The 12,478-nt window shown below is 40.2% G+C and overlaps 1 protein-coding gene across 1 annotated transcript in view; it reads left to right on the forward strand.

Annotated features, from left to right (window-relative positions):
• Positions 1-784: 784 nt before the first annotated feature.
• Positions 785-12,478, forward strand: part of LOC117373651 (caskin-1-like) — a 50,528-nt gene continuing 38,834 nt past the window's right edge. Inside the window, exon 1 of the mRNA XM_033969732.2 lies at positions 785-1,145. Coding sequence (XP_033825623.1) covers positions 1,052-1,145 — 94 coding nt within the window. The 5' untranslated portion in view covers positions 785-1,051. The remainder of the gene's footprint in view (positions 1,146-12,478) is intronic.

A 12,478-nucleotide genomic window follows, 5' to 3' on the forward strand; every position in this document is an offset into this window, starting at 1 on the left:
AGGGAAAATTAACCTGACGTTCTCTGAAGGTTTTTATAAACTAACTAAATACAAATGTTCCCTAATGGTCTTTAAAGGTTAGGTAAAGTAGGCTCCCACTTGTTAGGTAATAACTTAACTTTCCCAGAAGGTTCTGACCCAAACAAAATTGTTAAATGGGATTTAGGAATACTTGTAATATTGTGTAGGCCATAAGCTAAATCGGTTAGGCCTAGTGATATAACAAAGTGGCATGTGAATTGTAGCAAAAGAAAAATTCAATGTAGTGAACTGTCAAAGGTTTTAAAATGAAGACAAAATAGTCTTTCTTTTGTATGATCCATACCCGGACGATGAGGAATGACACAAACATCTTGCATGTGAATTAACATGTGAATTATTTGCCCCTTTGTATGGACTATTAAGATAACTTAGACCTACTCAATGTTCTTGAAATTAATAGCCTCATTATTTTGCAGTGTGAGGTCACGTGACAGGAGATAAATAAATAAAAACGTGCATCGCCTGGTCCTAAGTCAGCGCGCGCTCAAACGACCTCTGGTGACTTATGAGCGCGCGTGGACTAAACCGGGCACACGCACGCGGAGGGATTATAACAACTGTAGCTGCACGCGCACGCACGCACATACACGCACAGCAGTGGCTCGTGTCATTGCGGTGCCGAGAGTGATTTTCGCGCGCGCTGTGTGTGAGTGTGTCCCTGAGCACGCGCGTCAGAGGCTGGGCTCGTGCGTGCCACAGCAGCGCTCCAAAGTGGACGCACTGGAGTCAGGAGGGAGGGGGCTCGAGCTCCACGCACGCGCACACCCGGTGAAATTGTCACGCGGACAGCATTAAACGGGATGTGTCGCGAGTGTCTGCGCGCGGCCACGGAGCATCCCAACGCCGTAGCTGTGTGAACCGAAGCCCGGCAGCAGCAGCAGCAGCAGCGGGAGCAGCGGGAGGAGGAGGAGGCCCGCCAAGGAGGAACCATGTAGCGGATTAAACTGTGCACTCGCTCCGAGGAACAGCGACTGGACCGAGGCGGGACGCGGCTGGAGCGGGAGGGGACATGGGGAAGGACCAGGAGCTGCTCCAGGCCGTGAAGACCGAGGACTTACTGACCGTCCAGCGGCTGCTACAGAGACCTCGGCCGGGCAAAGCCAGTAAGTACCAGCCAGCATCCTCACAGTGATTTACCGTGAAGAAATTGTGCAGGAGAGCAGTAAGCTAACACTGAATCATTCGTTTGTGCCCATTCTAAGTTCAAGTTGATTCCAGCCTACTCTTCAGCCTGTGCACGCCGAGCCTCCCTCCTCCCTTTTGCCTTTTCCCTTTTCCCTGGCACACGCGCATTAGCAGGGGTCAGGCTGGTGTGGTGCTGCAGCCTCTTGTCTGATGTGAAACCATTTAACCCAGTGCGTCCCCCCAGTTACTGGACGTATGTGTGGCCGAGCGCGTGCATGCCAGGGTGACGTGCGACGTGATAGTGATGACGTTGCGTTGTTGTAGCCTCGTTAGAAATTCGGGATGCAGCCTGGGTTGGACCTGCTGCACGCTTCTGCCACTGGAGTGTGCGTGCGTGAGAATACTACACAGTGGGGACGTGGACAGGAGAAATTAGGACGAACTGGGATGTCTAGTCTTTTTTCCTCCAATAACTAGGCTATAATAGGGTCTGATCATGAGCTTAGGTTTGGGTCAGAGATTTAAGGTGCACAGTCTAGGTTTGTTATGATGGGGGGTACACCCATCTGCTTGATTTATGTTGTTGTTTTGCCTTGAATGTTCCACAGTATGGCGTTAAACTAATAGCAATTTTAATGCTTTATTACTGTGAGCAGAGTCGCCCCTCCACAGATTTGGCTTACTGGCATCATCTGCTTGTCTCCATGACCCTGATTAGTCCCTTTTAACTCCTAGTTTTGTCCTTGTTTAGAGCAAAAGACGAGGTTTAAATCTGTCAACTGGACAAATCGTTGTAGGAGTAAAGACGTTTCACTGCTCATCCAAGCCGCTTCTTCAGTTCTGGTTAAATTGCTGGTGGACACTGCCTTATATCTATCTGAAGGGAGGAGCTAACTACACTGAAACTGTAAACAGCTATTGTCTCCTGTTTCAGACTTTAATTGCCCTATTCAACCTTTAATGGCCCTCCTATTGTTCTCTTTTGTTTCTTTTTGTTTGCTTTGGGTCTGAGGATGGATCCTTGTTTAGAGGTTAGGTCTTAGTTTAGTCCTACCTGGTTTAGCTTTGTAGTCCTTCTTGATCTAGTCCTGCTGAGATGTGGATTAGTCATAGTTTAGAGACCTGGTTTACTGCAGGTTTAGACATCTCTCAACTATTCTCGACCTACCACTCCTTTAGTAACCCCAGATATGTGGTTTATTAGGGAGTTGTGAGTTGTGTCCAATTGAGTTATAATTCAGGCTAAATAGAGTAGGGCTGCCAAAACTATAAAACAACAACAACAACTAATCGATACAAAAACTACTATTGAAACTGTATATGCATATGATGAAGTATTCAAAAGTAGTGAAAAAAATCACATAAACAGGACAAGATTTGACCTTTCCTGAAAAGTTTTAGAATAATGTTGAGCTGTATAAGAACAAGTATAAGGCAAAATGGAAACAACACAAGAAAGTACTGTTATTTTGTATTAAAAATGACAGTTTGTAGTTTAAAAAATAAAATGTTATTATCATTGTGGAATCAAATCAGCATCAAGTCTATTATTTAGTGTTGTCACAATATTAAAATTTCAAACACTGTTTTGATACAAAGGAACAGACTCAACACCTGATATTGAATCCGATACCACGATGACGAAAAAATAAAAATCTTTCTGTAGAAAATAGAATTAGAATTGACTCATTTTCAACATTAAATCATAGTATCGATACCTGCTCAAATGAGTATCTAGTTTTAGTATCGATTAGTATGTGATTTTCGATTCTTTTGAGGGCTTTTTACGTAGTATCAAAATCACATTTGAAATTTTAGTATGACAGATACAAACATTATGGATTTCAGTAGACTTAGGCCTGTTGAGATAATTACTGTATTGACTTATTGTTCAATACATGATAGATGGAAGGTCAAATTATGGACTTCTATGGCTCATCACAGATACAAACCAATAGTTCAGTGTTGAATTCTGTTATGTATTTATTGTCGCTTATATTTTTAAAATAATATTGCACATTTATAATAGTTTTGGGGGATAATTCTGCTTTATGATTTGGTTTTAATATTATCATTTATTGTTTATATTTACTTCAGTTATATCAAAATTTGTTATCGTGACAGGCCTAGTAGGACTAACATGATATTGTAATGCTGGGTATATAAAAATCAGACGGTACAGTAGTAGCCTATAATATACGTAACTAATAGAGCCAATCAAAATGCTTTGACACTGTGACAGAAGCTAAATTAATTTGCATTGAAAATTATTAGTAACACTGCTATAATTGTGTTGTAATTTTACAGTTTTTCAGTGAACACAATAGTATTGTCACAATACTGAAATGTTGATACTAAGCAACAAACTTGATACTTATACTTTCAAGTATAATAATAATAATAAATAATAAATAATAATAAATAATAATAAATATATGGTAGTACTTTCTTTTATATTGCCATGTGGCCTTATATCTGTGTAACTCCTCAGTGGTCCAGGTATGTTCCATAGTGGTCCATGGGCGAACACTAGTCTGTCTTATGTGGTCTTATATTTGTTCAGATACAGCTCAAGTTTTTTCCTGAAGTTTTTCAGGAAAGGTTCATTTTTAACCAGTGAATGTGACTTTTTTAGTACCAATATCTTCTCAAATGAGTATCTAGCTTTGATACTAGTTTTAATATCGATTAGTATCTGCTTTTCAATACTTTTGAAAAGCAGATACTAATCGACCCTAGTATAGTTTTTCATTCTTTCAAATTTGTGTTGTGTTTCAAATGTTTTACTCTAAGTATTAGGCTGCAGAAAATTTTAGTCGGCCAATAACAGTAAGTTCAAATTCACCGGTAATTTCTACACGTTTCCTATAAACCAGTGTATTTACAACCCTCGACTGTCAGTTATTTCCCCACATTATAGTCATCCCATGAGTCCAGTCACTTCTCACAGTCACAAACGACGTCCTGTAGCATTAGCATGTGTTAGCGCAGCAGTCATCAGTATTGTGATTAAAAACTACACACGCGGCTCCTCACTTTGTGCCAGAGGAATTAGCGCAGCTCGAATGGGTGGGCTGTCCGGAGGTCCTGGGCGCTGTGGGGCAGTGGGTGGGGGTGGGTGAGGGTGGGTGAGGATTATTGGTGTGTGAAGGCTCCAGATGTCGGTGGTAATAATGTGATGATGCTGTGAGCGTACACGTGCGGCTTGTGTGCGCACGTGAGCCTCTTGACTCGCCTCAGCCGGGACTGGAGGTGATAATTAGATTTCAATTACAGCCCTCAAACCCTCCTCCTCCCCCTCCTCCCTCTCTCTCTCTCTCTCTCTCTCTCTCTCTTCTGACTTTCTCACACTCCTCTCTTCCTTTGCTTCATTACTCTCCATCTCTCTATCTCTTTCTCTCTCATCTGACTCTCTCTCATCTGACTCCTCTCTTCCTTCTCTTCATGACTCTCTCTCTCTCTCTCCCTTCTGACTCTTCTGACCTTCTGACCCCCATTCTCTCTCTCTGTCTCTCTCTTCTGACTCTTTCTCTCACACCTCTCTTCCTTCTCTGTATGACTCTCCATCTCTCTCTTTCTCTTTCGCTCTCCTTCTCTCTCTCTCCTCTGACTCTCTCTCCCACACCTCTCTTCCTTCTCTGTATGACTCTCCATCTCTCTCTTTCTCTTTCGCTCTCCTTCTCTCTCTCTCCTCTGACTCTCTCTCTCACTCCTCTCTTCCTTCTCTTCGTGACTCTCTATCTCTCTCTCTCTCCCTTCTGACTCTTTTGACCCTCTCTCTCTGCGTGTCTCTCTCTTCTGACTATTTCGCTCACTTCTCTCTTTCTTCTCTTCATGACTCACCCTTTTTCTTTCCCTCTCTCTCTCTCTTCTGACATTCTCTCTCACTCCTGTCTTCCTTCTCTTCATGTCTCTCTCTTTCTCTCTCTCTCTTCTAACTCCTCTGACTCTTTCTTTCACTCCTCTCTTCCTTCTCTTCATGACTCAATTTCTCTATCACTCTAATGTCAGTGAAAACATCAGTGCAAATCGATGTCCCTTTTGAGTAAATACGTTTGTAGTTTGATCTTATACGTGTTTTCACATAATGCATGAATATTTGAGTTTATGGACCACTATGGAAATGGCAATAGAAAATAAACTACTGTATGTTGATTTAATGTTGAAAATGACATACTATTGCCTAAATAAAGAGTGTTTTTTTATTATCATTGTGGAATTGGTACTGAGTATTGAGCATATTCCTTAGTATCAAAATAGAGTTTCAAATTTTAGTCTCATGACAACACTGTCTATAACGATTGTATCATTATGGAGACATTGTATTACCCAAATAATTACATGGAGTTGTCTTATTAAGCAGTGCTAACAAAATTATGTAAACGTATTTCTTTATGGGAAACAAAAGCTAATGTCATCAGCAGTGGATTTGGCTCTGTGTTTGCATTTATTGACGAGATATTTAAAAAAAACAGTGTTGGATTTCTCCGTTGTATTGCTTTGGGTGTGATGGCACAGGCTGGTTCAGATATGAGCCGTCAAAGCTGAAGTTAGCACACATTTGTCCAGTTTGATTGGAGTTAGTGTAATGTTCTGATCTCTATTTACTTTGAGGCTTCTGTTTTGAAACTAAGATATTCAGATCTTGACAGGGACATTTCTAGTTACAGAGGGGATACAGAAATTTCAAAATCCATTTCAGTATTAAGGATTAGACTTGATACTCAATACCAATTTCGATGATAGGAGTATTCTTTATTTAGATAATAGAATGCCATTTTCACCATTAAATAATTGTACTTTCTCTACATCTTAGAGCACTTTATCCAGACAGCACAAGAATGTTTGTTTCTGTGCTTTTTGGCACCGTTTAGTTGTGCTACATGGTTTTCATTGTGGATCCAAATGCCCATTCGGAGGTGCATTTTTGAGTGAGAGGTTTTAGGTAAATTCAATCTTTGTTGTATCTTGGCTTTAAATCTGTCAGTCTTTCCCCTCTTCTCACCTCCTCTGGCTCTGGTCCCGTGTATCTGCGTAGCATTTGCCGGTACATTCCAACGCTGCCATCGTGGAAGAGGAGAGGAAAAACAAAACCTCAGCTCCTCTCCTCCAACACCACATCGGATCAGCGTGGAGCTCAGTCCACTGCACAATGACAAAGAGGATGATGGGACGGAGGAGAGAAGGGGAGGGGGAAGAGGAGGGGGGAAAGGGCAGCTCAGAGCACGTGAGAGCCGGACTGTGTGTACCAGCAGGACACATGAATGAATACCTTCGGACACAGGATTAACACTGGACGGATGCTATGTTCAGTGCTGTGTGTGTGTTGGTTTTTGTCATATTATAGAATGTGAATGATGGGGCTGGGTTTTTATTATTATGTTCCAAAATATCAAAGTTGCTTTACAATTTTGTGCATTATTTATTGGTGTTAAGTTATTATTGTAGCCTAGGGTTGTCAAAAGTATCAAAAATCAGATCAATTTTGGACTACTATGGAACGTACGTGGATGACGTATATATAAGGCCACTTGGTAATATAAAAGAAAGTACTACGAGTTAAGAGAGTGTTTTAGTATCATCATTGTATCAGTCTATTTCTTAGTATTGAAATCGAGTTGCAAATTTTAGTATCGTGACAACATTATTGTAGCCACAGCTGCCCTGTGGTAGACTGATCAAAGCGAGCCTGCCAGTCTGCACCATCCGACCACCACCAGCACTCAGGCACATGCTACACTCATACTAGGCAATGCAGGTGTCTTAGAAGAACACAGTAACAGTTAACAGTTATCTCCCTCCCTTGAAATAAAAGGCTGGACACTAAGGCTGGCTGCTGCAAGTGTGGAAATTGTACTTGCAGTGAAAATGCAGAAAAGACTAATTATTTTATGGACATAACATCTACCGTAGTTGGAGTTTTAACATCTGAGTGTGTAAACACCTATGTTGTCTACAGATTTGGAATCACCATGTGGCCGCTTCTACATACGCCGGACAAAGTGTAAATTTAAAAAAAAAACAGACTGAATCCCAACAGAACTGCCAGCCTCCTGTATCCCAGGGCCAGGCGCTGCAAGGAATTCAGCCTTGGAAGCTGCAACAGCCTTAAAATATGTGTCATAAAACATATCCCATTAACAGTCAGAGGAGGCTATAGACTATAAAGAGTCCCCCAGAGACAGTCTTACTGGATATATATTCTTAAAGCAAACACATTCCCTGGGCTCAATGGAGATTTAGATTTCTCTCATTTATGAACTATTATAAAGTATTATATTTTAATCTGCTAGCACTAATCATGATAATATTTGCTTATACTGTGCAGCACTTTTCATCTGCTGTATATTTCAAAAATGTGCTGTATAAATGCAGATTTTGTTTTAGATTTATTCTTCCAAAAATAATGTATTGTAGACTATTTTTTGGTAGTATAATCATGATTTGCAAATGCAGCAAGTGTTGAAGCTGGTGCCGTTCAAGTTGTCTGTGGTGACTGTTAGCTTTCACTTCTGAGGTGTCATTTTTGATTGTTAGAGGAAATATGTGAAAAACAGGCGAATAACAAATACTGCATGATAGAACTAAAATAATACATACAAAAACAGCAGCAGAGGCCGCAAGGATGCACTGAGGTGTAAAGCTGTGTAACCCAAACTAAAAACAATCACTACTAACATGGGAAGTTGATCAGATCTGCTGTGAAAATAATTTGATCACTGAGCATTAGGGTTTGATGGTGAACTTCAGAAACATCAGAGGTGAATAGAGTAGCCACAAACTGTACTCAAGTAAGAGAGTAACGATACTTCAAAATAATATTACTCAGCTAGAACAAAGTAGTGGTCCAAGAAATTATTTAAGAGTAAAAAAGTATTTGGGGAAACTACTCTAGAGTGATTTAAGACTAACTGTCGGGACATAACATCTGATTAATAAGTTTATGTAGTTTGAAGGACAAAACAGTAAATCATGAACAAAATCAGTTTTTTTCAAAGGACAGACACAAAAATGTAAGTAACACATGTTAAAAAAAGAGGACTAGGGAAGAGTAAGCGCAACTTTTACTCATGCAAGGGTACTTTTACTTCAATAAAAATATCACTCAAGTAGGAGCAAAAAAAGCTACTCAAGTAAATGTAACTGTGTACCTCATGGAGAAACACATTTGAATCACCACTTTTTTTGTGATCAACTGACGGACTAAATACAGTGATGCTGAAGTAACGTTATTAGTAGATAACATGTATTCACCTTATATGCTGCCCCGCCCACTTTTACTTCTGATTGCTAGTAATCCGCACTTTGGTCGACATCTTGGTTAAGTAGGAATTCCATTCAGTTCAATTGAGGAATATGGAAAATCTCAATACTAAAATATTATAAAGTAGGTTGTGACAAACTTGTGATATGTGGCCAGAAAAATCATACAACTGGAATGATGATGATGGTGCCAGAATATGGTCAGTAAATACAGTCAGAATCCAAATATGGTCATATGAAGGAAAACAGGACCTCACATACTCTAAAACCTTCAAGTGGCATACATTTACTGTGGCTTAACCAGGCAATGGTGTGTAGGTAGATATTTGCTGTATTGTAAATTGTCGACCCACTCGAACAGCACACACTAATCCCTCTCATTTATTAATGACTCTCCTGTGAGGAGGACATTAAATACCCATAAGCTCAGTTTCATCGATCCACAACTGCAATCCAGAGCCAAGTTATTTGGTCAAAGCATTGGTCAAAGTGTAAAACTTTGGATTTGAGTATTGCCTAAAGGTTGCCTGGTAAATGTCTCTTCCTTTTTTTTTTTTAGATACAATCATGCATTTCTCTGATTGGCTAATCCCTCTATGAATTACAGTCATCTGAACTCTGGGAGTGTAGTCTGAGCCAATCTATTTTAAAGGCATACTTTATCCAAACAAAGATAAGACTTTATGTAACCTTGAAGTGTGGGTGATCTCAGATCTCAAGTCTAAGACACTTCGATCTACTCAAATCCAATTTGACCCCTAGAATTTGAGTAGGTCTAAGGAACTCTTTTGGATGGTTATATTTAGCTGTAGGTTTTTACCATTGATTGAGATGCAGGCTCAGTAAATGGAGAGACTCTACCCAAGGTGCGGTACATGTGGATAAGATTTCTACAGCAGTCAGGTTCATTCTCACTCTTTGCTAAATATCCTGCACAAGGCTGATTAAGGCATTTGACTGTTCATAGGTCATTCGGTCATCCAGAAAAGGCAAAAGAATCTTCTCTTGTTATCAACAGTATCAATTCTTGGCATGAGGCAAAGTCAAAACAACAGACAAACATGCCCTAGCTCTTTTGTCGCCCTAGGCCAGATTTCTGATGGCACAGTCTTGTCTTTTGGTTATTACCCAAATCTCATGACCATAGGTGAGGGTTGGAACATAGACTGACCAGTAAATCAAGAGCTTTGTCTTTTGACACAGCTCCTTTTTTACCACAACAGTCCGATACAGCGACCGCATCATTGCAGACGCTGCACTGATCCGCCTGTCAATCTCATGCTCCATCCTTGACTCACTCATGAACAAGACCCTGAGATACTTGAACTCCTCCACTTGATGCAAGGACTCTCCACCCACCTGGAGAGGCCTGCCCCAATATTGACGTAGAGTTCATTGTATAAGTCAAGATTGATCTAAAATGGCTTAATAATAGAAACAGGCCCATTTACTTCCTGATGTAACTGCAGAACAGACAGGCCTTGCCTCTTCATAGTGACATTTTACCATAACAAGCAACCGATTTTTCAATCAAAGTGTTCAAGGTGTTATTATTGTTGAAAAATGACCTGGAGTGTAAATTTTGTGAATAATCCCAAGTATGCCTATATACAAGGAAGTGGGTGGGGATAAGGGGTAAGTGAAAACAGCGTTTTCTGAGCACTCCAGCCACAGATGAGATTTACTCAAACATAAGTGAATCGATCAATATGTCTCCTTTAAACTACGGAAATTAATAAAGCCAAGGATATTTGCATTCCCAATTTTTCTACAAAGACACATTAACCAATAGAGTCATCTTTCGAGCTGTCATTTAGCTTAACACCAGGATTTTTATTAGCGTACCTGACCATGACATTGTGCGCTAACTGCTGAGTCAAAGCTAATGCGCTGCTCCTCTCTCTCCTGGGGACATCAGTCTGTCTGTGCTGACATTTACAACCCACACACAAGATCCAATCCACACCCAGACAGGTCATAGTTCACGACTCCACTTTAACATGCTCCTTTTCATTATCCACATATGATAGCCAGTGATTGACCTTGAGGCTATAGCGTTGGTCGTCATGGTAACCCAGACTCAGCTAGGCGCTAAAATGATCAGATGCATGAACTCTGCACCAAGGACACTGTCGGGATGCATGCTAATGTGCTATCGCGAGCTGTATGTCAGAGTGCTAAATGGATGGTAGCCTAAATGTGAAATGATGATGGGCTGACTAGATAAGTGCATATTACAGTTTAGTACTAAGGAACTGACTCGATATTCAATACAGGTACCACAATGCTAATTAAAAAAAACAAAAAAACATCTTTCTTTAGATGTAGAAGTAATTCCATAACCATGACTAAACAAATTACATCTTTTTGTTTTGTGAAATGATGGTTTAATCAGTCAGAAAAATGCCTTTCTTGTGTGTAAATTGGAATTGAAGAGAACAGACATGAGGCTGGGGTTCTAACGCAGGAGACGTTTATTTACCATTAGTGTAGGACCCAGCACCAGGAGACATGACTCCTCAAGACACTGTGATAGTGTTGTCAGTTCCCGTCTAGTGCAGTCCAGTTATGTTTCTATTGTAGGGAATATTATACCTTTGATGACGCAGGCCAAGATATTTAAAACTTTCCATTTCAACCTTTTTTTCCCACAAACCACTGCTTGACTGATGTAAAAGTATGACAAACATTTAGCACACTATCTATCCCACCAAGTAATAATTAGGAAGCCCAGTTTGTAGATACTTTTGCCCAGGCTGAGGGAAAACAACGTATTAACATTAAATTTATCTATTTTTTTTACGCCTCCCTTTGTTCTCCTCTCTAAGTCACTCCCCCTTCAAAGCAGTATCACAACACAATCAGTGTGCATCCCCCTAATGAAACTACTGCACAGTGCACCAGGTTTGTGAAGTTGTAGTGTACTGTTTTGTATCATACTTTTTTATATTTATGGGAAATTGCAATGAGGGAGCATGAATGACATGGGCAAATTATCCCCCAAAAAGTATTCTAAATATACAAAATTCTTTAAAAAAAAAAGAAAGAACTACAATAAAAAAATAAATAAATAAGAGAATGCAACAGTTAACTACTTTGTGTCTATGATGAGTCATAGTCAAATCCATAATTTGACCTTGTACAGCTCAAATCTCATCGTGGTACAGAAAATTAACCAAATATTTGTCACTAGTGCAAAGAAAATGCACCCACAATAAATACCGACCCCAAAAAATGATCCATCTTCGTCTTCCATGTGTCATGTTTTGAACAATGAGTCGATATATTATGTATCGGGACAGGCCTAGGTGTCATCTGCTTGTCTGGATACATTTAAAGCTATACTGTGGAAATTCTTGGTAAAGCACAGAGTACCTCTAGATATTTAACCTGCACCAAGCTTGCCTGCACCCAAAATTATCTCTTGGCTTGGCATCTGTGTGTTTTTCTCCTCTTCAGATGACCAAGCATACTCTTAGATGGCATCGGCAGGGTGCCAGGAACTCATATTGTAAGACTTGTTTTGGCAGGAAACAATATTTTTTACACATGGACTTGTCCCAACTCTTAAATGTGCCAGATAACAGTTTACTCAGCTAGCCAAGTCTGCAGTTATTAAGAATACAAAACCTGCTGAAAATGATAATTATTATGATGAGGTACAAAATTGCCTGGTAAAGTGCGAAAGCTAATGGTATTCAAATCACATGTGTGCTATTTTAGGACAGTGAAGGGGTCCTTTGATGCAGTGTTTTGGACATTTCCTGTCTGGAGCCGTGGGAATGCTGCAGCTGTGTACCAAGAAAGAAGACTTTAGTGAAAGTGATATTTAAGATGGACTTTCTCAGCTCAGTATCCTGGCTTTATTGTATCACATGAGGGCATTGGATAAGTCATGCTTTTGGGTCAGTGGGGGCGTGTCAGCTTAATCCAGATACTGTGGGGGTAGTCGGTCAAAAAGAGGAAACGCAATGTATTAAATAAATCCTTAAAAAACTGAAAGAGGAGCTATTACATTTCTATTACACTTCCCCCCCCTTCACTTTCA

Source organism: Periophthalmus magnuspinnatus, chromosome 1 (assembly GCF_009829125.3).
Source record: "Periophthalmus magnuspinnatus isolate fPerMag1 chromosome 1, fPerMag1.2.pri, whole genome shotgun sequence".
Lineage (NCBI taxonomy): Eukaryota > Metazoa > Chordata > Actinopteri > Gobiiformes > Gobiidae > Periophthalmus > Periophthalmus magnuspinnatus.